The following is a 26,966-nucleotide window of genomic DNA, read 5'->3' on the forward strand; positions in this document are numbered from 1 at the left end:
TGTTCCGATGGGATGAGTTGTGTGATGTCTTTCTTTTCCTTCTGATTGGAGGATCCATGAGGATGGAATGTGTTCCCTGTTACACAGCCTCCTACTGTAGAGCTTGGCACAGTAAACGTTCAGTAACTATTTGTTAAGCGGAGGTATTAAGAAAAATATCTGATTAGCCACGATATAAACCAAAAAATGAATAAATATGTAAACATCCAAATTTATTATCCTCAAGCAGTAGCAACTGACGAAAAGAGAAATATCTCTGAGATGAACGTATGAAATTTCAAAAGTTGTTATTATTAAAATGATAATAATAGCATTCCAAATAATAACTGTCAAGGCATTTTGATATTTCCCTCGGGTGCCAACAGCTTTTTTGGTATAGCATGAAAGGTTGGAATTATTCTCCACATATTCCAAATAAGGAAATTGAGAATTGGCACTTAAGTGATTTCTGTGACATCACAAAAATAACAAATAAATATTAGAAACAGAAATCCAGCTTACATCCTCCAATGATACACTCCAGCATCCTTGATGAAGTAGATGTTACCGATTTCAAATCTATTTAAAAGGTTAATTTAAATTGATATGTAAGTGGCCATGATGATGTTTGCTCCCATAACCTCCTGGAGTGTTATCACTGACCTTAACTCAGTTTGTTTAAAGCCATGATAGTGGACTTCCCTGGTGGCACAGTGGTTGAGAGTCCGCCTGCTGATGCAGGGGACACGGGTTCGTGCCCTGGTCCGGGAAGATCACACATGCCGCAGAGCGGCTGGGCCTGTAAGCCATGGCTGCTGAGCCTGCGCGTCCGCAGCCTGTGCTCCGCAGCGGGAGAGGCCACAGCAGTGAGAGGCCCACGTACTGGAAACAAAACAAAGCAAAAACCATGATAGTAAAGTCATCTTTTCCCTGTGGTTATATACAGCATTTGATCCTGTGCCTTCTTCCTTTTTACCATATTAATTTTAGTTGTTTTAAACCTGAGAGTCCCTTAAATCATTCTACGTTCTTTTATGCTACTATGCAAAAATAGAACAACCATTTCCTGTTGATTTCTCAAGCGCTTGGTCTCTCCTCTCCATCTCTTTAAAAGCACAATTCTGTTATGCAGATCTCACGTGCCTATACATCATGCTGTAGCTTTAATATTTCACTATATAATAGTTTAACAGTGACTCAGTCTGATTAATGTTTTTTAGAAGTCAAAATTGGACCTCTGTTTGTTTAGTGATTCATAGGTAGTAATTTTTAAATAGAGAGGCACTATGATCAGTGTTTAATACTGAATTCAATTTAGCCCAGAAGCGTTTGGTCCATAGCTGTTTTCTCTAGTGGTAGCACTCTTTTTCTATTTGTGTTTTTGGGATGATTCCCAAAGAATTATTAGAAGAGTCTCATGTCTTTTTCAAGAACTCTTTCATGACCTTCAATAAAGTGAATTTTCTATTTTTAATGATTTGTTTTCCATTTCATGCATTTTCTATTCCAATTTTTCTCTTTTAAGTTTCTTAGTCAACTGATCTCATCAATAATGCTATGATTCATGGTTTAACTCACAGAATCCAATTCTCCCTGAAAGACATTTCAGGGACAAGTCACTACCACCTCCACAATTTTCTGCAAGTACCACCTATGGTATAGATAAATAAACCAGTTTTGTTTTCCATGGTACAATTCAGTATGCAATGAGGTTGTTCATTTTCAGAGAACAGGTTTCTGTAAGCTACCTCTTCCTCTTGTCAAATAACCCTTATGCTGTCGTCTGCCTCAAGATCACTCAGGAACCTATACTCTTGGGTTGTCTTTCAGAGATTCTAAATTAGCGGACATCAGGCAGGGCGCAGGATGTTTGCTGAACGTTTATGGAGGCCACAAGAGATTCTCCTTAGGTGATTCTCACGTGGTGTGACCACGGACCCCAATTTGAGAAATCATGCTCTTGGATGTGTTTTTCTTAGTAATTCACTTACAGGGTGGGGAAGACATTGCTTTTTCAAATGTCAACCCCTCACAATTGGAGAAGCCTCAAACTTCTGGAGCAGGGATAGGATGCAAAGGAGAGGGAACGGTACTGGGTCAAGTGGAAGCTATGACAATGAGGAGTGTGTTTGCATGTGAAACATGCAGAGGTAGAAAAGCAGTTTGCTGCTCACGGAGGTGAAGCATTTCTGCCCTTTAGTTAACGTCCTTCTCTGAGGCTGAGGTTCAACTCCTCCTGCACGTGTTAGAAATCGTTCGGGACCCAGCCCTGATGCAGAAGTGAAGCATGAATAATCACATCTCAGGGACGTGTGTCTTCCCTGCTAGACCGTAAGCTCCTGGAAAAAAAAATGCTCTTCGTGTTATGCATTACTGTGTCTTCCACTGTGTTCGCGGAAAGGTCTCCATAAATATGTGCTGCAGAAGGAGCGCAGGATATGTGTTTCAGCAATTCCACTTCTCACACAACTCCCTGAAAGAAATAGGAATCTTTTCTTTCAGAAAACTCTGTATTCTATGGGAGATTATATTTCTGAACCATGCAAATCAAGCAGGCTACATCTCTTTCCCAGGGTCACGGGGAGAATTGATAATGAGAGTAGGGCCTGCAATCCTTGTGAGCCACCTCTTTCCTTGCTTCCTGCTCTAAATGAGAAGATTTGAGATGGAGGTATTCACTGAGGAGGATTCAGGTCACCGACAATTGCCATGGTGAGTCAGCTCAGGCATTTGCTGACAGACAGAGAAAAAGCCACAGAACCCACAGATGGCTCAAAATCATTATTGCTGCATAACCTGGCAATGACATTGGTAATTGAGCATTTCTTGTGCACTTCAGAAATTCATTATTTTTTAGAGTCCACTTTTAAAAAATAAACACACCAAATGTATTTATTAAACTATTTTTGCTATCCCTCTTTCCCTGCCCAGTGTTCTAATAAGTAATAGCATTAATAGTAGTTAACAATTTATTGAATTCTAATTATATGCTAGCAACTTCCAAAAATTGTGTAGATATGCATTCATACAACAGACCTATGAAGAATATACTGTTATTAATAAAATATTGTAAATCACCTATACTTCACTTAAAGAAAGAATGTACTATTATTCCCATGTTACAGATGAAGGAACAGGGACAAAGAGAGCAGGTAACTTGCTGTGATATGATAATGCTCTGTAACCGTAAATATGTTACATTATATGACAAAGGTACTTTACAGTTGTGATTAAGTTACGGGTCTTGAGTTGGGGAGATTATCCTGGATTATCCAGGTGGACCCAGTGTAGTCACAGGGATCCTTATAAAAGAGAGGTGACAGGATCAGAGTTAGAGAAGGAGATGTGACTGTGAATGCAAACATGAGAGATAATGAGAAAGAGAGAAATTTGAAGATGCTATGATGCTGGTCCTATACAAGAAGGAAGGGGCCATAGGCCAAGAATGCAAGTGGTTCCTAAAAGCTGGAAAAAAGAATGTTGAATTACTATCACTAGGTTAAGTACACAAATGTTTAATGTCCAACAGGGCAATAAAACCATAACCTTTGGGGATATATTTTCTATCTGACGGAAGTTATTTGCATCTCTACTGGGAAAACAAAACAAAACAAAACTATAAATTAACATGTAACTTAGAGACTGGCCCTCATCAGTAATAAATAGTAAAATAAGATATTTGTGAATTCACCTAGAATTAATTAGACGGGCTTCTTTTAAAAAGCTCCAGCATGACATTGAGAGGACATGAAGTTATTCCTTTGATTTATTTTCCAGCTTTTTCAATTTTCTTAACAGTGGTAATATCAGTTCCAAGAGAGACCTGTCTCTCCCACCAGCATCCTTGGAGAAAATTCAGATACTCTCTTCCTCTCTCTCCCTCTGTCTCTCAAAAGATTATTTTTTTTCAGATAGTTCCAGATTTTTATATCGTTAACTGTATTTATCATAGCACAACGTTTTATGATGATTGTTTAAAATCGCATGCTTTTTATATATCAGATAAGTTCTGTAAATAGCGTTTATAAGTGAGTTTTCTATCTAAAGTAATACTGATAGGGAGCATCCTGAATTCCTTTGTTTTATGGGAATCCTTGTACATATATTACACGGATATAACTTGAAGTTTCCCCGTACTGACATTGTACTTACATTCTGAATTATATTTAGCTTTTTTTCCCAAAGGGTATTGTTCACATTGCATGTGAAATCTGAGAGCTGAGTTACTGACTGCCACTGGAGTTTCTCAGCATCCTCAGAGCTTCCTTTCATGATAATGAATGAGAGAATGTGTTGGGAGAATGTCTAGCCATCTTAAAATTAAGCATAAGAGTAATTATTTTATGGGGACAAGTTTAGAACTTGAAGACTGACAAGAGTAAGAAGATGATTGATTACCATCTGCTTTAGCATCAGGTTTCTAGACCTGAGAACTGAGCTTTCCCAACTACCTTAATTAAAGTGACCCCAGGCTTCTTTTAATCTTGATCAGAATGCCTGTTATGGTCTGTAATGGTTTATGAACTTACTTTTTTAAAAAATTTTAATTAATTTATTTTTTACATCTTTATTAGAGTATAATTGCTTTACAATGGTGTATTAGTTTCTGCTTCATAACAAAGTGAATCAGTTATACATATACATATGTTCCCATATCTCTTCCCTCTTGCGTCTCCCTCCCTCCCACCCTCCCTATCCCACCCATCCAGGTGGTCACAAAGCACCGAGCTGATCTCCCTGTGCTATGCGGCTGCTTCCCACTAGCTAGCTATTTTACGTTTGGTAGTGTATATATGTCCATACCACTCTCTTGCTTTGTCACAGCTTACCCTTCCCCTCCCCATATCCTCAAGTCCATTCTCTAGTAGGTCTGTGTCTTTATTCCCGTCTTACCCCTACGTTCTTCATGACATTTTTTTTTCTTAGATTCCATATATATGTGTTAGCATACGGTATTTGTCTTTCTCTTTCTGACTTACTTCACTCTGTATGACAGACTCTAGGTCCATCCACCTCACTACAAATAACTCAATTTTGTTTCTTTTTGTGGCTGAGTAATATTCCATTGTATATATGTGCCACATCTTCTTTATCCATTCATCCGATGATGGACACTTAGGTTGTTTCCATCTCCTGGCTATTGTAAATAAAGCTGCAATGAACATTTTGGTACATGACTCTTTTTGAATTATGGTTTTCTCAGGGTATATGCCCAGTAGTGGCATTGCTGGGTCATATGGTAGTTCTATTTGTAGTTTTTTAAGGAACCTCCATACTGTTCTCCATAGTGGCTGTACCAGCAACTGACAAAGGATTAATCTCCAAAATTTATAAGCAGCTCATGCAACTCAATAACAAAAAAACAAACAACCCAATCCAAAAATGGGCAGAAGACCTAAATAGACATTTCTCCAAAGAAAATATACAGATTGCCAACAAACACATGAAAGAACGCTCAACATCACTCATCTTTAGAGAAATGCAAATCTAAACTACAATGAGATATCATCTCACACCCGTCAGAATAGCCATCATCAAAAAATCTAGAAACAATAAATGCTGGAGAGGGTGTGGAGAAAGGGGAACCCTCCTGCACTGCTGGTGGGAATGTGAACTTACTTTTTTACTTGCTACTTGTTGTCCGTCTTCACTGAATGTAAGTTCCATGAGGACAAGGGCCATGTTGGTGTTGATCCCTCTTTTATCTCAGCATCCATCACAGGGCCTCAGACTGGATGGGCTAAATAAATATTTATTGAATGAATGGACCCAACTACTTAGTGTGATACCTGTGAAGTAAGAACATAATAGGTAAGAGAGAAAATGCCAAGTGGCTTCCACTTAAGAGATGAAGTAGTATACCATTGCTTTAGGCATCAGTAGTCTAATATGTCTCTCACTATCCCATTTCGTTGATGGAGATATTCCAGGCACAAAGCTCTTGGTGCCATGAAAGGCTGATATGACCATTATAATGTAATAGCAACAGTAGTGAAGAAGAGAGAAAAAAAGAAATAGAAGGCTGAAGTATCACAGGCTAGACGTTCACTGGGGAAAAAATTCTCTTGGTAGCTAATTCCAAAAATAGACTTTATCTGAAATAAAATCATGATAATGATGGTTGCCTTTAAGCAATGCATTAACTCAGAGATAACTGCATGGCTCCAAATGTGTCAGCACTTAAAGTCTGTCTTATTGGAATTTTTCTTAATTTGTTGTAATCTAATTATCATAGAACACATTATTTGTATTTGTCACAGAGTTATGTTTTTGCCATGCACATTCATTCAGCTATATAACAAGGAGTAATTATTCAGTTAACATTATTCTTTCTACAGAATGCAATGTTTATTCATGTGCACTTGGTGAATGAATTCTTTTATAAGCACATTAACAAGATGTGGAAAAATCAAACCTCTGAATTTCCAAAAGATAGCTGCATAAAATAGTTGGAAAAAATTTGGGGCGGTGGTGAATATAAATGGTTCCCATTACATATGATGGATAATCTGAAAGAAATGCATATTTGGACATACAAGTTGATGTAATAATTTTGTTGAATGAAACAAGATGAGTGAACTGTAATGTCGTTTTGTTGACTGGGAGAAGTCACCTAACCACTTGAAAAATAGCTTCCTATTTTATTGGGTTTCCCTAACCTCTTCATTTATTACATAAATGCACTCTCAAGGGTAATTGCCTTAAAAAAAAAAAATCTTCGACTTGTGAAATGTAGGAAACACTGCAAGGCTTTCTGAGTATTATCAGTTCTTTGCTCAGGGTGCAACTGATTTTGACAGATGTACTGTTATGTTACTGGTATAACATGACATCTTTTATCAGATGAACTGAATAAAAGTGATCTTGACAATGAGTAGATAAGACACTGTCAGAAAGCTGAAAAAACCTGTCAATGTCACAGTTATGACACAAATGCAGCAGAACAGCCCTTATAATGTCATTAAGTGAATATCTTTCCAATAGTGCCCTTGAGAAGACAGAAAATAGCATTGCTCTTAAATGCTATTACTTAGCCACAAAAATAATAAAATAAAACAAAACACAAAGGTCAGTTTAATGTATACTTGAGGTGGCATTGATGAGTCCGATGTATGTGTTTGTATTTGTGTGTCGATCTCTTTTATATATGCCATATAGAAAGAATTTTGAGATTTCAAAACTACTTTTTCAGAAGGTAAAAAACCATTTAACTTCAATATTTCAAGAATGTCATTAAATATATTGATCATGAAATATGCAAAGTGGTTTTATGGGTATTGATTATAACCTTTTCCCTAATTTATTATGGAATGAGAAACAGCCTTTAATAATATAAGAGAAAATTAGGAATACATTTCAAAATGTATTTCTAGATCATGAATTTTGTAAATAGGTGAATAAAGACTAAAATGGAATCAATCCCAGGAATTAGAAGGAATTAGACATTTGGTGGTTTTATTTTCCATTATTTTGATTGGGTTGGAGCTGAACTATACATGTATGGGTACGAGTATAATGCTCTTTCTATACATATACTTTTAAAATGCTTTAATGAAAAGCATATTTATCCTTAGAATGACTTTTAATATCTTTGTCTAGGATCAGAGGTGGTTGATCTTGATGGGAAAAGTTGCCTTCTCTACAGATTTGATCAAAAATCCCTGAGCCCAATAAAGGATATAATTTCTTTGAAATTTAAAACTATGCAGAGCGATGGGATTCTGCTCCACCGGCAAGGGCAAAATGGAGATCACATCACACTGGAGTTAAGAGGAGGAAAACTCTTTTTAGTTATTAATTCAGGTAAAACTATTGGGTAAAGTGCTTGAAAAATCTCTGGTCATTTAGACATCACCTTAGTAACTTTATGCTTTTATAGCTTATCTTTTTTTAACAATTAAGGTGCTGTATTTCCACATTCAAGTGTTTGTGTATGTATGTGAGATATATATATATATATATGTATATATATCTCACACATATATATCACACACACATATATATACGCCCATATTGTACTTGCACGTAAAAATGGTTCCTATTTGCAAATTGTACCAGACCCTCTTTCAATGTCATAGTGCTGACAGAACCACTTAGCTATTTTCAAACATCATGATGAAAGGGATGGGTCATTGAAAAATACCGACGTAGTAAAAATAATGAGGTTGTAGCAAAGATAAAATTTATATTGAAAATGAGTGTGTGATGGTGGGTAATGCTAATAAAGAGAATTAACAGAGGAAGAAATTACAACAAGGTTGAGAGCATATTATATTCAAACTTGAGGTAAATTCAGACTAGCATTTTGGATGGAGTGGATGGAAAGAGATTGCAATTATCATGAGAGACTCTGGTGCCCCCAAAAGGAACTTTTGTTTCTTTTTTTTAAACTGAGAATAATGGTGCTGTTATTTTTTTCTCTTCTAAGGTGAAGCTAAGCTGCCCTCCACTCACGGCCCGATCAGTCTCACCCTGGGCAGCCTGCTGGACGACCAGCACTGGCATTCCGTGCTCATCCAACGCTTGGGCAAACAAGTCAACTTTACAGTGGATGAGCACAGACATCGTTTCCACGCCCAGGGAGAGTTCAGTTACCTACATCTCGATTATGAGGTGTGATGGTTACGTTTCAATTAATGCAGACTTTGTAATATATATGTGGTATAGCCACATGCAAGAAAATACACTATAGAAAACCTACGTTCAGAGTCAGTCAAGGTTCTGATGAAGTGTTCCTCTAGGTGACCTAACGCAAGTAGCAAATTTTGTGCATGTACTACTGAGGCTCCATCTTTCTCCCAGTACGTTAATTTATTATTACAAAGAAATGTCATCTTTTTTGCCTGCAATGTGTAGTTACAAATTGCCACATGTAGGAAATGTTCTTGAAGAGATCTCATTACAAGTAAATGCAGAATGTGTTGCATGATTGGTGGTGGTAGGGGCGGGTAAAGGGCACTCCTGAACAGTGCAGATTCATGGAGAGAATGTAGCAATAAATAGATTAATTGATTCATTAATAATCAGTTCAAATGCACAAATATCAATGTGTGCCAGAAATATATATGAAACAAAATGTCATTGTAATTTGTAACATTGTTAAAGTTGTCAAGGTTTACCATGGATATAAAGATGTATTTTTCTTCAGGAACCAAAAAATATTGAAATCAGGTGTGATGAGCAACTTGTAAAAATAATCAAGCTCTTGTGTAAGTGAAAACTGAATGCATATAAATTTGTTTCAAGATATGCATCTTAATTTTTTTTAATCTCCATTTGAAATTAACAATATGGCAGTGTAGGGTACTGAAAAATCGGTCTATCTGTGATGATTACAGCTATAGTTGCTAATCGTAATTATTTAAGCAGATTATCAAAAAATCACTAAACAATATTATTGATGCCATTTTTCTTTCTAAGATCAGCTTTGGAGGGATTCCAGCACCTGGAAAATCAGCGTCATTCCCCCATAAACATTTTCATGGGTGTTTAGAAAATCTCTATTATAATGGAGTGGATGTTATTGATTTGGCCAAGCAACAGAACCCACAGATCATCATTATGGTAAGACTTGAGTCTTCATGTGAACAAATGAGGAAAACTGCGTGGCTTTTCCACACAAAACAATTGCTTCATTTTGAATTCCCACTTGATGTGATGTTTTAGACTTTACTCTTGTTCCTTAAAAACATTTCTCTACTTGGCAATATGCATGTAAGGGACGAATTCTATGTTAAAAATTTAAAATTCATAGGGCATGATTGTTTTATATTTATATGAAGTAAAGCAGGCCTTTTTTTGGTGCAACTGATAATTTATTTTGTTGTGATATTATTACTCCCAGGAGACTAATTTCTCTTACTCTGTAATTTCCTTTATAAGATACTCCCTGACACACTCTCTGAGGAAGCATACCAAGTTCCTGGAGTCAGATAACATCCATCTATATTAGAGAAGCATTTGAAAAATTTGTATTTTGCCATGGTCATTTATAACCAATAAAAGAAACTAATAGACTTTTACAAGATTGCATCTGCCAGTCTGTCCCAAGAGCAGTGCTGGTCAGGCTGCATTATACTCTAATTCTATGGAAATGCAGCAGAATTTAAATACAACTGTTATCGGTCAGGGTTCAGTCAGGGAAGCAGCACCACTGTGAGTTTAGGAACAAGGGTCTATTTTAGGACTTGGATCTTAACAATCATCAGAGGCGCTGGAAAGTGGAGCCCAGCTGTCTGGAGGAAGAGATGGAGCAGAGTGAAAGCCAGGACAAGCTGGAATAAACCAGCCCCTCTGTGATCCTCCCTCACTGGGCTTTATCACACACAGAAAACCTTTGGGGGGAAAACGGCCAGCCTTTCACTTCTGACTCCTATCATGCAAGCTCCCTTTTTGGCTAACTTTTAACCAGAGCAAGACAAGAAAAGAGATTCTGTGAAACATGGTTTCTAGCTTAACCAGCTTAATGACAGAAAAGCAGACACATCTATCCCTTTGAATACATTTCTTTAATTGTTCAAAATTCAGAATATGTAAATGTAAGCTCATGTTGTGTCAGCAAAACCCAAACCACATCATGGGATTATTTATTGCTTACAAAACATTTTATTCTTAATTCTCTGTGTGAATTGATAGTATTTATATGAGTACACCATCCAGCAAGATTTTTAAATAGTTTTTTTTTAAAAAGGGAAAAGAATTTAAATGGAAAATAAAAATATTATAGAGAGATAGATGTGAGTGTTTCATTGCAAAATGAGTTTCCAGAAGCTGCTCGTGCAGCTAGCACCCACTCTTCATTGCCAAGAGGATTTGCTGCTTGTAGAGTAGCAGACAGCTGTCCAAATGCAGCTGGTAAATGTTTCCATTTTTACCAGGTTTGTTAGTCTTATAATTGCCTTTACATTATGGGTCAGTTTATTTCACTCTTCTGCTTTTGTTACTTCATTCACTGGGGCAAGGTATTTGTCTGCAGTGAAAGCTAATTCACTTTTAACAGAATCACGGTATAGCCAAATGTTTTTGTTTAACCAAGACTAGTAGTTTAATTCCAATGTGTATTCTTCTAAATAAAGTGATTTCATTGACTTTTCAAATCTATATTTAGAAAATTTGTTGAAGATTATTTTCGGGTAAAATAAAAACATTTATCTTGATTTCTGAAGCCTGTTAAGGAACATTCTAATTATTTCTAAATAGTTCGGACCTTTACGTTTTTTTTTTAATCCTTAAATATGTATTTAACTCTAATAGCAAAATAATCCTTCATGTACAATATTTTAATGAAAATTCATGCAATTCTAATGTATCTTGAAGATCTACCTAAAAACCATTAGATAAGAAATAATACATGTAAATCTGATGACAAGCACATAATAAGAAAAAGACAAAAATGGTTCAGAAAAGAATGTAAGTACTACATTGTATTATGCAATGTTAAACCTAATAAAATGAAAGATGAAAAATAGGCAGAGGGTATGAACAGACCGTTCTGAGGAAAGCGAGTCCAGAAGAGCAACAAACTCATGAAAAATGCTTAGATATACTGTTAGGTAAATGCAAGAGAAATAAGAATGATACATCACTCTGGTATTTTGTTGTTGAACTTATGCAAATTTAAAAGATATGTAATACCTATTGCTGTCAAGGATGTGGGGAAAAGCATATCTTTGTCAAGGATGTAGGAAAAGCATACCTTTGTATACTACTGTTGGAAATGTGGAGAATTTAACTTTTTTTGGTGGGCAGAGAAGAAGCTAGAAATATTTATTAAAACATGTAGATACAATAGTTCTTTATTTAGAACCCTCTTCTGCAGAACTGCAAATACCAGCACATAGAGAAGCATGCAGAGTTCTTTATTCTTGCATTGTTCAGAGAGGCAAAACCTGGAAACAAAGTGAATATACATTAACAAGGAAACAGTTGACTAAAATTGGAACATTCACGTAGTAAAATATTATGCAATCAATAAAAGTAGGAATTAGGCTTCTGCCAGATAACTCAAAGGGATTTCCATAAGTTATTTGTTAATGATAAAATCATGATACAGTAAACAGCATAAAACATGGCTCCTATTTTAATAAAACAAATAATGCCTAGTGTGTAGGTATATGTATTCAAAACACATTTAGGTGTACGTGAATGTACATATAAGTGAACACATAACTTAAACATGTATATACATATATATGTGTATATATGTATTTGTATGTGTCAATGGAAACAGAGAGAATTATGAAAAAACATGGAAGGAAAACCAGTAGCTCATTAATGTTAGTTATGTTAAGGGGTGGGTTAGAAGCCAAAGGCAGCAAAAGGGTAAAATAAGTGGGAAGAGAAAACCAAGTAAAACATAAAAAAAGAGTTGTTTTAAATAAATTTTTTATTGAATTCAATTGCATTGAGTTAGATGCCTGTGTGAACTGAGAGATGGGGAGGAAATAATTTCACCCAGAAAACGCAGGGAAAGATTTGCCTGACCATGTATCCCTGGATTTGAAGAACCTTTAAGACATATGGCAAGGATTTGAATATTCATGTTGATAGCAATTTTTGTTGTTGTTTTAAATCGGGGTAATTAGAGATTGATAAACAGCCTCTGTATTTCAGATTTTATCACTAAGGTGATGTGAGTGTCATTCTTAAAGCTTTTTCTTTTACTTTATTCTCAGGGAAATGTGTTGTTTTCTTGTTCAGAACCACAGTCTGTGCCTGTGACTTTTCTGAGCCCCAGGAGTTACTTAGCACTGCTGGGCTCTTCCGGGGAGGACGAAGTTTCTGCCACTTTTCAATTTCGAACCTGGAATAAGGAGGGGCTACTGCTATTCAGTGAGCTTCAGCTGGTTTCAGGGGGTCTCCTCCTCTTTCTTAATGATGGAAGACTTAAGGTGAATCTCTACCGTCCAGGAAAATTACCCAGTGACATCACAGCAGGTAATAAGTGCATTCCTGCAGGCAAAGTATATGCATTTGAAAGATTTCCTTATCTCTCTGTCCCTTCTCCATAAAATTTTATGCTTAACCCAAAAATTAATATTTGTTTAACAAATGAATACTTGAGTTAATAAGATTATCTCTTCCTTAGAGGAACTCGATTCCGATTTTCTTTTAAATATGTCTTCAACACGAGCAGTTCTTATTAACCAAAATGATAGTTGTGGGGCAATAGAAATTTCCTTCCATGACCCTCTCGCCCAATCCAGGTAAATCAATATATCCCGAGGAAATGTGTTCTGGGAAAAATATGACAGACTTTGAAATGGACCCCAAGTTTGCTGGATATCTTCAGTGGAAGATGAGTCTTGTGTAACACAATTATTAGTCTTATCTGGTCTTTGAGAGATGGGGAGGGGTCTTTCTGGAATCTATATCTGTATCTCAATATTAGTGTGAATGTAAAACCTAAATATTTAGTCAAATTAACTTTACTGGTTGCTGTAGTTTGTGTGGTGTTGCATATATTTGGGGAGAAGATTTGTGTAAAGTCTCTCATTTGGGAACCAAATGGAATTCTCTGCACTTCTAGGCAATATGGTACCATTTTAATGACTAGAATATAATTAAAGAGACTGTATGAGTGTCTGGAAAATTGATGTCTAATTTAGGTCAGTGCTTTGGGTGAGGGATATTTTTGTCTCTTCATTAAAATTATATAATTCTTGACAAAGGAGCTCCATCACATTTTCATATATATGGAATAATACCCAAGCCAAGCAACTAGAGGTCACATTGGGGTAAATTGCGACATCAAGTTAATAAACGATCTTTAAAAACAATTTAAAGATGCCATTGTACTACTCATCTATATTAACTATGACCAAAATTAATAGAATATGACTGGGAGAGGAATAAAAGTTAAAATACAGTCAGAAACCAAATATAAGAAACACAGGTATACAAATGAATATGCCTAGTCTTTGTGTATCTATTTTGTTGTTCGTATATTGCTGTAGTTTAAATGTGAGAACTGAAACTTCAATATCAGTTATCATTTTTAAAGGTACTGTGCTGTGACTTTTTAATGCAATACTCAAAATGTGGTAGATTTGCAGGCTTGACAAAAGGAAATAAAATAATCAGTGTCATATTACTAATTAATAGCCTCCCTAAAATGAGGTGCTAAAAATGTAAGCTTGCTATTAATGTGTAGTTTATTGTGATGTTATTTGACATCCTCTGGGGTGGTTATATTCACAGCCTAATTTTCAGCATCTTAAAGAAGCTGCTTCAGTACAGCGTTATTGTACTGAGCCCCATGAAGCTGGTTCATTTCTAAATACTTTACAGGCATATAAATTTAATAAAATACTAGGTGTAAGTCTATCTAGACTACCCCAAATGATTTTAAAAATTAATGTTTAAATCCGTGTACACTGTCATCTATTATGACATCATATGACTTTGTGTGACTGTGCCCGTAGCTAATAACAAGGATCCTCGACAAAATACGAAAGTCAATATATTAAAATTGTTACACTTCAGATAACACAAGTAGGACTTTACACACCAACTCCCCCATTCCCATCTTTCTAGTTTCTTTTAAAGTATTAATTTTTGCTAGTTTCGGTGAGGAAAGTACATTTTGCATTGGATGGTGGGCTATTTAAATGGTATGGGTGAGGGGTCCATTTGTTTCTCTCATAGGAGAAGACTTTCTCAGGTACAGTGTTCGATAATTAAATCAGTTGTCAGGTTGTATCATAATGACTCGGAAGAGAATGGATGACCTATTATTGGTGGGTGAGTATCATATACTAAATCATTCCATTCTATAAGGATGGCTCAATTTTTCTTTGCTACTGGAGATATAAATTATTAATCTTACAGGTTTTCAAAGCATAGAGTTTTTATGCTTTTTACAATAGAATAAAAATTTATATTATGTTGAGGAAGAATGGAATTGTGCAGATGTTTGAATTATCAGGCTAAATTTTTAATGTGATGTAGTTTTACAAATCGTCATTTGGAAAGGTTCAAAAATACTATGCCAGGGCTTCCCTGGTGGCGCAGGGAAGGGTTGAGAGTCCGCCTGCCAATACAGGGGACACGGGTTCGTGCCCTGGTCCGGGAGGATCCCACGTGCCGCGGAGCGGCTGGGCCCGTGAGCCATGGCCACTGAGCCTGCGCGTCCGGAGCCTGTGCTCCGCAACGGGAGAGGCCACAGCAGTGAGAGGCCCGCGTACCGAAAAAAAAAAAAATACTATGCCAGCCTCAGTCATTTTTGAAATATTAAGGATATTATAGTAGTCTAAATCATAAGACATATTAGCAGCACTACAAAATCACTCATGACATAAAATGTTGTCAGTCTCTGTCACCTTCATAGATGGCAAAGCAAAAATCATTCAGATCAAGAACCTAACGAACAATACGGTTATATTTTCCTGTTTAAAACAAGTTATTTATTGTCAAATTTGAGATTGCTGCTATGAGTTTTACATTTCTGCTGTTGCTTTTGCCTAAAGGTGAAAATCAGGCCTGAAAACAAGCTTCTTGCTCCCATGGGCAGGGACTGGCAGATGCAGCCTTACAGTATTTGAGATGTTTCTTTTTAAACATCTTTATTGGAGTGTAATTGCTTTACAATGGTGTGTTAGTTTCTGCTGTATAACAAAGTGAACCACCTATACATAAGCATATATCCCTATATCCCTTCCCTCTTGCGTCTCCCTCCCACACTCTTGCGTCTCCCTCCCACCCTCCCTATCCCACCCCTCTAGGTGGGCACAAAGCACCGAGCTGATCTCCCTGTGCTATGTGGCTGCTTCCCACTAGCTCTCTATTTTACGTTTGGTAGTGTATATATGTCCATGCCACTCTCTCACTTCGTCCCAGCTTACCCTTCCCCCTCCCCGTGTCCTCAAGTCCATTCTCTACTTCTGCATATTTATTCCTGTCCTGCCACTAGGTCTTTTTTTTTTTTCTTAAAGTTAAATATAAAATTCTCCTCCCAGAACTATAACATTTATTTATTTATTTATTTTCTGTTTATTTTATTTATTTTTTAAACATCTTTATTGGAGTATAATTACTTTACAATGGTGTATTAGTTCCTGCTGTATAACAAAGTGAATCAGCTATACATATACATATGTTCCCATATCTCTTCCCTCTTGCGTCTCCCTCCCACCCTCCCTATCCCACCCCTCTAGGTGGTCACAAAGCACCGAGCTGATCTCCCTCTGCTATGCGACTGCTTCCCACTAGCTATCTGTTTTACGTTTGGTAGTGTATATATGTCCATGCTGCTCTCTCACTTTGTCCCAGCTTACCCTTCCCCCTCCCCATGTCCTCAAGTCCATTCTCTAGTAGGTCTGCATCTTTATTCCTGTCCTGCTCCTAGATTCTTCATAACCTTTTTTTTTCCCATATATATGTGTTAGCATACGGTATTTGTTTTTCTCTTTCTGACTTTCTTCACTCCGTATGACAGACTCTAGGTCCATCCACTTCACTACAAATAACTCAATTTCATTTCTTTTTATGGGTAAGTAATATTCCATTGTATATATGTGCCACATCTTCTTTATCCATTCACCTGTCAATGGACACTTAGGTTGCTTCCATGTCCTGGCTATTGTAAATAGTGCTGCAATGAACATTGTAGTAAATGACTCTTTTTGAATTATGGTTTTCTCAGGGTATATGCCCAGTAGTGGCATTGCTGCGTCATATGGAAGTTGTATTTTTAGTTTTTTAAGGAACCTCCATACTGTTCTCCATAGTGTGTATAAATTTACATTCCCACCAACAGTGCAAAAGGGTTCCCTTTTCTCCACACCTTCTCCAGCATTTGTTTGTAGATATTTGTGATGATGGCCATTCCGACCAGTGTGAGGTGATACCTCATTGTAGTTTTGATTTGCATTTCTCTAATGATTAATGATGTTGAGCATTCTTTCATGTGTTTGTTGGCAATCTGTATATCTTCTTTGCAGAAATGTCTGTTCAGGTCTTCTGCCCATTTTTGGATTGGGTTGTTTGTGTTTTTATTGAGCTGCATGAACTGCTTATAAATTTTGGAGATTAATCCTTTGTCAGTTGCTTCATTTGCAAATATTTTCTCCCATTCTGTGAGTTGTCTTTTTGTATTGTTTATGGTTTCCTTTGCTATGCAAAAGCTTTTAAGTTTCATTAGGTCCGATTTGTTTATTTTAGTTTTTATTTCCATTTCTCTAGGAGGCTGGTCAAAAAGGATCTTGCTGTGATTTATGTCATAGAGTGTTCTGCCTATGTTTTCCTCTAAGAGTTTGATAGTTTCTGGCCTTACATGTAGGTCTTTAATCCATTTTGAGTTTATTTTTGTGTGTTGTGTTAGGGAGTGTTCTAATTTCATTCTTTTACATGTAGCTGTCCAGTTTTCCCAGCACCATTTATTGAAGAGACTTTTTTCCATTGTGTATTCTTGCCCCATTATCAAAAATAAGGTGATCATATGTGCGTGCATTTATCTCTGGGCTTTCTATCCTGTTCCATTGATCTATATTTCTGTTTCTGTGCCAGTACCATACTGTCTTGATTACTGTAGCTTTGTAGTATAGTCTGAAGTCCAGGAGCCTGATTCCTCCAGCTCTGTTTTTCTTTCTCAAGAATGCTATGCCTATTCGGGGTCTTTTGTGTTTCCATATGAATTGTGAAATTTTTTGTTCTAGTTCTGTGAAAAATGCCATTTGTAGTTTGATAGGGATTGCATTGAATCTGTAGAGTGCTTTGGCTAGTAGAGTCATTTCCACAATGTTGATTCTTCCAATCCAAGAACATGGTAGATCTCTCCATCTGTTGGTATCATCTTTCATTTCTTTCATCAGTGTCTTATAGTTTTCTGTGTACAGGTCTTTTGTCTCCTTAGGTAGGTTTATTCCTAGATATTTTATTCTTTTTGATGCAATGATAAATGGGAGCATTTCCTTAATTTCTCTTTCAGATTTTTCATTATTAGTGTATAGGAATGCAAGAGATTTCTGTGCATTAATTTTGTATCCTGCTACTTTACCAAATTCATTGATTAGCTCTGGTAGTTTTCTGGTAGTATCTTTAGGATTCTCTTTGTATAGTATCATGTCATCTGCAAACAGTGACAGTTTTAATTCTTTTCCGATTTGGATTCCGTTTATTTCTTTTTCTTCGCTGATTGCTGTGGCTAAAACTTCCAAAACTATGTTGAATAATAGTGGTGAGAGTGGGCAACCTTGTCTTGTTCCTGATCTTAGTGGAAATGGTTTCAGTTTTTCACCATTGAGAACGATGTTTGTTCGTTGACAAACCCACCATTGGGTTTGTCATATATGATCGTTTTTATGTTGAGGTAAGTTCCCTCTATGCCTACTTTCTGGAGAGTTTTCATCATAAATGAGTACTGAATTTTGTCAAAAACTTTTTCTGCATCTATTGAGATTATCATATGGTTTTTATCCTCCAGTTTTTTAAAATGTTGTTATCACATTGATTGATTTGCGTATATTGAAGAATCCTTGCATTCCTGGGATAAACCCCACTTGATCATGGTGTATGATCCTTTTAATGTGCTGTTGGATTGTGTTTGCTAGTATTTTGCTGAGGATTTTTGCATCTATGTCCATCAGTGATACTGGCCTGTAGTTTTCTTTGTGACATCTTTGTCTGGTTTTGGTATCAGGGTGATGGTGGCCTTGTAGAATGAGTTTGGGAGTGTTCCTCCCTCTGCTATATGTTGGGAGAGTTTGAGAAGGATACGTGTTAGCGCTTCTGTAAATGTTTGATAGAATTTGCCTGTGAAGCTATCTGGTCCTGGGCTTTTGTTCATTGGAAAATTTTTAATCACAGTTTCAATTTCAGTGCTTGTGATTGGGCTGTTTATATTTTCTATTTTTTCCTGGTTCATTGTCAGAAGTTTGCGCTTTTCTAAGAATTTGTCCATTTCTTCCAGGTTGTCCATTTTATTGACATATAGTTGCTTGTAGTAATCTCTCATGATCCTTTGTATTTCTGCAGGATCAGTTGTTACTTCTTCTTTTTCATATTTAGTTCTATTGAGTCTTCTCCCTTTTTTTCTTGATGAGTCTGGCTAATGGTTTATCAATTTTGTTTAACTTTTCAAAGGACTGACTTTTAGTTTTACTGATCTTTACTATTCTTTCCTTTATTTCTTTTTCATTTATTTCTGATCTGATCTTTATGATTTCTTTCCTTCTGCTAACTTTGGGTTATTTTTGTTCTTCTTTCTCTAATTGCTTTAAGTGTAAAGTTAGGTTGTTTATTTGAGATTTTTCTTGTTTTGTGAGGTAGGATTGTATTTCTATAAACTTCCTGCTTAGAACTGCTTTTGCTGCATCCCATAGGTTTTGGGTCATCGTGTGTTCATTGTCATTATTTCTAGGCATTTTTTGATTTCCTCTTTGAGTTCTTCAGTGACCTCTTGGTTATTTAGTAGCATAATGTTTAGCCTCCATGTGTTTGTATTTTTTACAGTTTTTTTCCTGTAATTGATATCTAGTCTCATAACATTGTGGTTGGAAAGGATACTTGATTCGATTTCAGTGTTCTTAAATTTACCAAGGCTTGATTTGTGACCCAAGATATCGTCTTTCCTGGAGAATGTTCCATGAGCACTTGAGAAGACAGTGTATTCTGTTATTTTTGGATGGAATGTCCTATAAATATCAGTTAAGTCCATCTTGTTTAATGTATCATTTAAAACTTGTGTTTCCTTATTTATTTTCCTTTTGCATGATCTGTCCATTGGTGAAAGTGGGGTGTTAAAGTCCCCTACTATGGTTGTGTTACTGTCAATTTCCCCTTTTATGGCTATTAGCATTTGCATTATTTATTGAGGTGCTCCTATGTTGGGTGCATAAATATTTAAAATTGTTATATCTTCTTCTTGGATTGATGCCTTGATCATTATGTAGTGTCCTTCTTTGTCTCTTGTAATAGGCTTTATTTTAAAGTCTATTTTGTCTGATATGAGAATTGCTACTCCAGATTTCTTTTGATTTCCATTTTTGTGGAATATCTTTTTCCATCCCCTCACTTTCAGTCTGTATGTGTCACTAGGTCTGAAGTGGGTCTCTTGTAGACAGCATATGTACGGGTCTTGTTTTTGTATCCATTCATCCAGTCTATGTCTTTTGGTTGGAGCATTTAATTCATTTACATTTAAGGTAATTATCGATATGTATGTTCCTATTACCATTTTCTTAATTGTTTTGGGTTTGTTTTTGTAGGTCTTTTCCTTCACTTGTGTTTCCTGCCTAGAGAAGTTCCTTTAGCATTTGTTGTAAAGCTGGTTTGGTGGTGCTGAATTCTCCTAACTTTTGCTTGTCTGTAAAGGTTTTAATTTCTCCATCGAATCTGAATGAGATCCTTGCTGGGTAGAGTAATCTTGGTTGTAGGTTTTTCCCTTTCCTCACTTTAAATATGTCCTGCCACTCCTTTCTGGCTTGCAGAGTTTCTGCTGAAAGATCAGCTGTTAACCTTATGGGGATTCCCTTGTATGTTATTTGTTGCTTTTCCCTTGCTGCTTTTAATATTTTTTCTTTGTATTTAATTTTTGATAGTTTGATTAATGTGTCTCAGCATGTTTCTCTTTGGGTTCATCCTTTATGGTACTCTTTTTGCTTCCTGTACTTGACTGACTATTTCCTTTCCCATGTTAGGGAAGTTTTCGACTATAATCTCTTCAAGTATTTTCTCAGACCCTTTCTTTTCCTCTTCTTCTTCTGGGAGCCCTGTAATTCGAATGTTGGTGCATGTAATGTTGTCCCAGAGGTCTCTGAGACTGTCCTCAGTTCTTCTCATTCTTTTTTCTTTATTCTGCTCCCTGGCAGTTACGTCCACCATTTTATCTTCCAGCTCACTTATCCGTTCTTCTGCCTCAGTTACTCTGCTATTGATTCCTTCTAGAGTATTTTTAATTCCAGTAATTGTGTTGTTCATCACTGTTTGTTTGCTCTTTAGTTCTTCTAGATCTTTGTTAAATGTTTCTTGTATTTTCTCCATTCTGTTTCTGAGATTTTGGATCATCTTTACTATCCTAACTCTGAATTATTTTACAGGTAGGTTGCCTATTTTATCTTCCTTTATTTGGTCTTGCAGGTTTTTATCTTGCTCCTTCATCTGTAACATATTTTTTTGTTGTTTCTTTTTTTTTTTGATGGGTGGTGCTGTATTCCTGTCTTACTGGTTGTTTGTCCTGAGACGTCCAGCACTGGAGTTTGCAGGCAGTTGGATAGAGTCAGGTCTTGGTGCTGAGATGAGGACCTCTGGGAGGCCTCATTCCTATTAATATTCCCTGGGGTCTGAGGTTCTCCGTTAGTCCAGAGGTTTGGACTCGGAGCTCTCACCACAGGATCTTGGGCATGACCTGTGACCTGGAAACCAAGATCCCACAAGCTTCACGGTGCAGTTAAAAAAAGAAGAAGAAAGAAAGAAAGGAACAGTACAATATCAAAGAATAAAATAGAAAATAAAATTAGAAAGATAAAAAATATATTAGGAAAAATAAAACTATAATTGAAACAACTTCAACAAGGTAAAATACAACCACAACAGAAAAAAGAAAAAAAAAAAAGCCCTGGCTATGCGGGTGGAGTTTAGGTGGGGGTGGAACTCTAGGCAGGGGTGGGGTTTAGGGTGGGGTGGGTCCTAGGCGGTTAGGGGAGTGACGTTTGAGCATGGGGCGGGGCCTAGGCTCAGGACCTAGGTAGCTGGAAAAGTCCCTTGGGGGCGGGGCCTAGGTTGGGTGACATTCAAGCATGGGGTGGGGTGTCTGCTTAGGACTTGGGGAGGGGGAGAGGCAGCACACCCAGAGGAGGGCTTCTGGAGTGTGGAGTTCCGGAGTTTGGAGGTAGGGCCCTGAGTGAGGGTGTGTGGTTGGGGTTTAGGCCCAGCTCATTGGACGGGGTCTCCCAGTGTAGAGGTGGGGCCCTGGGTGGGGGTGTGGGGGCGGGGCTTGGGCTCTGTGCACAGGAGGGAGGCTCCGAGGACAGAGGACTAGGCCGGGGAGCCCAGCAGCCTTCCCGGTGCCTAAGTGGACAGGGGACGCACTGGCCACGTTCCCTTCTGTTTCTCTGCACCCCTCCCCCACCTTCTCTCCCAGGTTCTCGCCCCCTAACGGGGGTGGGTACCGCTTGGTGTAGGAGCTCCTCACCTCCCCCAGCCGCCCCTCAGGAGTGCCGGTCCTGGAGGTCCGGCCTTTACTTTTACTCCGCCTTGCCTTCCTCCTACTCCCTCAGGACCTGCACAGCTGGAGGGGGCCTCTGTGGGCAGAGGATCAGGCCTGGGTCTTCAGCAGTCTCCCAGGGGCCCACGTGGGCATAGTAAACCTGGCCATGCTCCCTTTTGATCCTCTGCCGTCCCAGTGGTTCCCCAATTTCCCCTTTCGGGTGTGGGATCCCCTCCCCTCCCACAGCCAGCCCTCAGGGGCGCCCATCTCATCCTGCCTCCACTTCTCCTCCCCTTTCACTACCCCCACACCCCACGTCCTACCCAGTCACTGGGGGTTCCTCCCGTTCCCTTAGGTGTCTGTGGTCCCCCACCAGTACCTGGTAGGTACCCTAGTTGTGAGGAGACGCGAATTCCACATTCTCCCAGTATGCCGTCTCGACTCCACCTATGAGATGCCTCTGCGTGTTTCAGTTACTAGGCCTTCGTGAGTCTTGTGACCCTGGCAATGGGACTGCCGTCTTGATTTGCCTCACCCAGGAGAAGCCATTTTTAAAGTTCCCCCTTCTTCCCTTTCACTGTTGGAATATTCCTGCTTTTCACGTTAGAACCCCATCGCTCCCTGGAAGTCCCTCTTTCCCCTAAAGTGATTGGCAGCATTGACCTCCATATTTTCCTCTTGGCAAGAGCAATCTGGTGTCATGGATCTTTAATTCTGGTTAGTGGCTATAGTTAGTGAATATAGGAATGTCTGGCACAGTTTCAGAGCACTAAAAGTTACTTGGAACAGGCAAATTCCTTCAGTTGCTCCTTGAGTAATGGCCTTTGTCTAATTGCCTTTTGCTTCTTTGCAAAGAATCTACCCTATATAGCAGGCTTTTTTTTTCCCCCCTTTACACATCCTACTTCACGGATGCCTGTTATAATCTTATGAAAGACCGATGGTAGCTAAAGTGTCACAATATTTCCGTAGCAGTTTAAGACTGGTCCCTGATATTATATACAAGGAGCAGAGATAAACCTTTTTCCTCCTCCTATATTTTGTGTGTCTATGTGTTTTGGGGCCTGAGAGGGAGACAAAAAGAGAGAAGGAGAGAGAGAGAGAAAAGAAAAGAGGAGGAGAAGGAGAAGAAGGGGAGAGGGAGGAGGTTCTTGTAAAGGATCCCACATTCTCCTGCCACCTGCACTTGCAAATCTTTCCATTTATTCTTCTGTTCTTCCAGCTGGAGGTGTCAGTGGTTTCTACCCAGAGACCACAGTGGTCATACCTGCAATCAAACAGTTTGGGTTTGTTGCTTATTGCAACAAGGAGAACCCTCACCCAGGGGAACCATGGAAGAGTCTCATTACAAAGGTGTTAAGGATGACTTGTCGTAGGATTTTAGGTTGAGTTAGCTGTTTTGCGTGGGGGGTTCAAGGAAATGGAAAATTGCTTGGGATTAAATGCTGCCAGGAGCTGAGGGTAACTGGTTAAGTATCTTTGTAAGTATTATTTAGAAGGATGGAGGAATAAAAGAAGGCTAAATCTGTATTTGATTTAAAAAGTCAGTTGTTATTTGTATTAGCCAGGAGAGGACTTGGTATTTTTGTGGTTTGCACAGTAGCCTTGCTTTTGTCTGTGCTTAAACCAGTCTGTAAAGTACTTTTGGAGTTTGTTTGTTTTGGGGGGTTTTTTTTTGGTCCCAGTTCGTTGTAGTGACAGAGTGACCTTGTCTAATATTGATGTTCTGTGAGCTTGTTATGCTCAGTGGGAGAACACCAAGGCCTAGCTCCGGACGCCCACCAGCATCTCACACCACCAAGGCCTCCCTGAGAGTACCAGGCCACTACCCTAGCTCTTAGGGGCTGCTTTTCTCTTTCTCATAGTTAATTGTTTAACATGAGCAAAACAATGAGGGGACCACCTGTCGTGCAGGCCGAGAAGAGTGTGGGTTTTGCAATCAGCTCACCAGCTGGATACTTCCTGGGGTGATTTGTTTTTCCTCTTGAGGTTTATTTTCTCCATATTTAAAATGAGAATAACAGTAGTAATGTTGAAGATTAAATGACATGATGCATATAAAGCACGCAGTACCTGTTATGAATAATAGTCACTAAAACTGTTATTATTTTATTATTATTATACCAACAACATATCCCTTCCCCTACATTCGAAAGTTGTGAGTGGTGGGAGTCGTGTACTAGAATTAGCATTTAGTTACCTTATACCATGAATCAGAAAAAATACAAATGCTGCAATTCCTCCTTTTCTTCCCCTCTTTCACCGTGATGTGGCCTTGGAAAGGGGCTTACTTCTCATCAGACATTAACGTGGAAGGAGCTGTAGATTTAAAAGAAAAATAGAATCCAATTTAAAAATTATCCTTTTTATTATGTAGAATTAGGTGAAATGAATTAAATGGGTCTTTCATTATTTAATTTGAGCAATAAATCCCAGTGACAGGTAATAAAAGTCTCCTCATCATAAGCGAGCGCTGTCTGTTACAAATGAGGCTCAAGAATAGCTTTCTGAAGTCCCCCTGCAAACACAGCACAACTTCGTAACCCGCAAGCTGGGCAAATGGGTGCATTTAACGGTGTCACATCGCAGAATGGCTGTCCTGACAGACTTGTCTGTGTAGCTTTGCTTCCACCATTTGTCCTAGGGTTCTATCTGTCGTTTTTTTTTTTTTTTAATAATTTTCTTTTTCTTAATAATTATTTTTTATTTTAATAACTTTATTTTATTTTACTTTACCTTCCTTCCTCCCTCCCTCCCTCCCTTCCTCCCTCCCTCCCTCCCTCCCTTCCTTCCTTCCTTCCTTCCCTCCTTTAGACGACGAATCATCCCAAATTGAGGAGGTGGACTTTGAGGGCAAGATTTATGATTTTTGTTCTTAACTTGTTCAGACTTGTGTTCTTAATCTAAATTAGCTTCTGTATTGACAGAAGATGTCCCCAAGCCTTTGACTTTATCCTGCTGCAGCTACCCAGCAGCTACCTGGAGCACTGCTACTCAGAGTGTGCTCCTTGGAATATACTGGTTCACTGAAATACTTATTACCAAGATAAGTACAAAAATTGAGAGTAGTCTCCTAGAAACCGTTATAGCAAGGAGGTATTGCCACACCTTCTAAGCATATGGTCAGTGGGCTTGCATTTTATGTATCTTCTTTCTTTAATGTTTCAGTTATTCATTTTTATTGAATTTTATAAAAGTATCAATCTGCAGTAGATCAGAAAAGAAAATGTCCATAACCGCAGGTAGTTTGATGAGCACCGTCCCAGGCCAATGGAAAGCCTAAGATGAGATAACAGAAGCAGAGCCTTGTATCCAGGCACATCCGAGCTTTGAGGAAGAGATGGTGGGAGACGCAGGGTGGGGTGAGGAGGGTGGGAAGTGTTCGTCCGTGTGACGCAAAACTCAGTACAAGGATTTTCGCTCTAAATGTATCCTCTTAAAGGAAGCACAGGATGACAAATGTGGGACATTTGATTTATTTTAGTCCAGTCTCATATCGTCAGGGATTATATAACTCTCTTCAGCCGTCTATTTCAGAGTCCACTCTTAGAAAATGTGTCTAAAAGTATCTAGCCTACATTCTTCGTTTTTCAGTTTTTAGGTCTTTCTCATTATCTTTCACAAACCAAATCAGAATTGGGTCTTTGGAAATCTTCTTTGCTTCATGGATATAATTTAAAAATAAGCTTTGGTGCCCAGGATGGAATTTGTGTTATACTAAATGAGTACAGGGCAAAGAGCTTCGGCATCTAATGGAGCTTCCATGCATTTTCTGTCTGAAAGCTTGTGGTCAAAAATAGCTGGAGGGCTTCCCTGGTGGCGCAGTGGTTGAGAGTCCGCCTGCCGATGCAGGGGACACGGGTTCGTGCCCCGGTCTAGGAAGATCCCACATGCCGCGGAGTGGCTGGGCCCGTGAGCCATGGCCACTGGGCCTGCACGTCCGGAGCTTGTGCTCCACAGCGGGAGAGGCCACAACAGTGAGAGGCCTGCATACAGCAAAAAAAGAAAAAGAAAAATAGGTGGAGAAATAAAGAAATTGCACATAATATCAGGAAAGAGGCCCATGACTTTTAGATTTAATAGAGTACTTATATTTTTGCTCAGTAATTTGATCTGCAAAATCATACAGAGTTGACTATTCGGTGGATGTAAACCTTACTGGTTTGCCTACAATAGAGAGACTTAGATTCCGCCTGTCTGCTGAGTATTCAAAACAGAACCTTTGTAGACTTAATTCCCTTTAAGAGGGAAAGGCTCCACCATCTCCTGGATTCATGACACTGGGACTGCCTTAGGAGGGACTAGTGACTGTTTCTATAGGTGATAAGAAAACCTTGATTTTTGATTATAGCAATTTTTTATTATATATATAAACTTGGAAAATACAGAAAAATTATAAAGAGAAGTAAAAACAACCACAGTTTTCTTTTATGCAAAAATTACTGTTTATATGTAGAGATATTTCCTTTCAGCCCTTTCCCATATTTATATAAAATTAGGAATATAATAAGAATTGTATGTGTAGAGTCGATTCTCAATACTTGCAATAGTTATGTTCTCTGAAGTTGCTGTGAACATGGAATTAGCAAATACTAAACCATTGTTCCCAGGGGAAATACAGGGTTAGGTTCCTGTGAGCCTGTGGTGGCAACATTTTTGTCTACCTATCAACAGAACCTTGTATGTATGATTGTGTTTGAAGACACGTTCTTTGGTATTTATTATTGATTCACCAACATTGAACTCGTGGCCTACAGCACTCTAACTCATGCCTGAATGAAGTTTATCCATCACATTTATTTTCTCCATAAGGCAAATCATAGCATTCTTGCACTTAAGAACA

General features: G+C 38.1%; 1 protein-coding gene across 6 annotated transcripts in view; it reads left to right on the forward strand.

Moving 5' to 3' along the window:
- Positions 1-26,966, forward strand: part of CNTNAP4 (contactin associated protein family member 4) — a gene marked incomplete at both ends in the record, with an annotated part of 261,492 nt that overhangs the window by 150,356 nt on the left and 84,170 nt on the right. For 5 of the 6 annotated variants that reach the window (XM_082677167.1, XM_082677170.1, XM_082677172.1 and 2 more), the window contains 4 exons: positions 7,579-7,782; positions 8,408-8,592; positions 9,400-9,543; positions 12,654-12,915. In XM_082677167.1, the coding sequence (XP_082533293.1) occupies positions 7,579-7,782; positions 8,408-8,592; positions 9,400-9,543; positions 12,654-12,915 (795 nt within the window). The remainder of the gene's footprint in view (positions 1-7,578; positions 7,783-8,407; positions 8,593-9,399; positions 9,544-12,653; positions 12,916-26,966) is intronic. The other variant, XM_082677169.1, reaches the window with a different exon arrangement.

This window comes from Grampus griseus (genome assembly GCF_964374135.1).
Source record: "Grampus griseus genome assembly, chromosome: 19".
In the NCBI taxonomy this organism is placed as follows: Eukaryota; Metazoa; Chordata; class Mammalia; order Artiodactyla; family Delphinidae; genus Grampus; species Grampus griseus.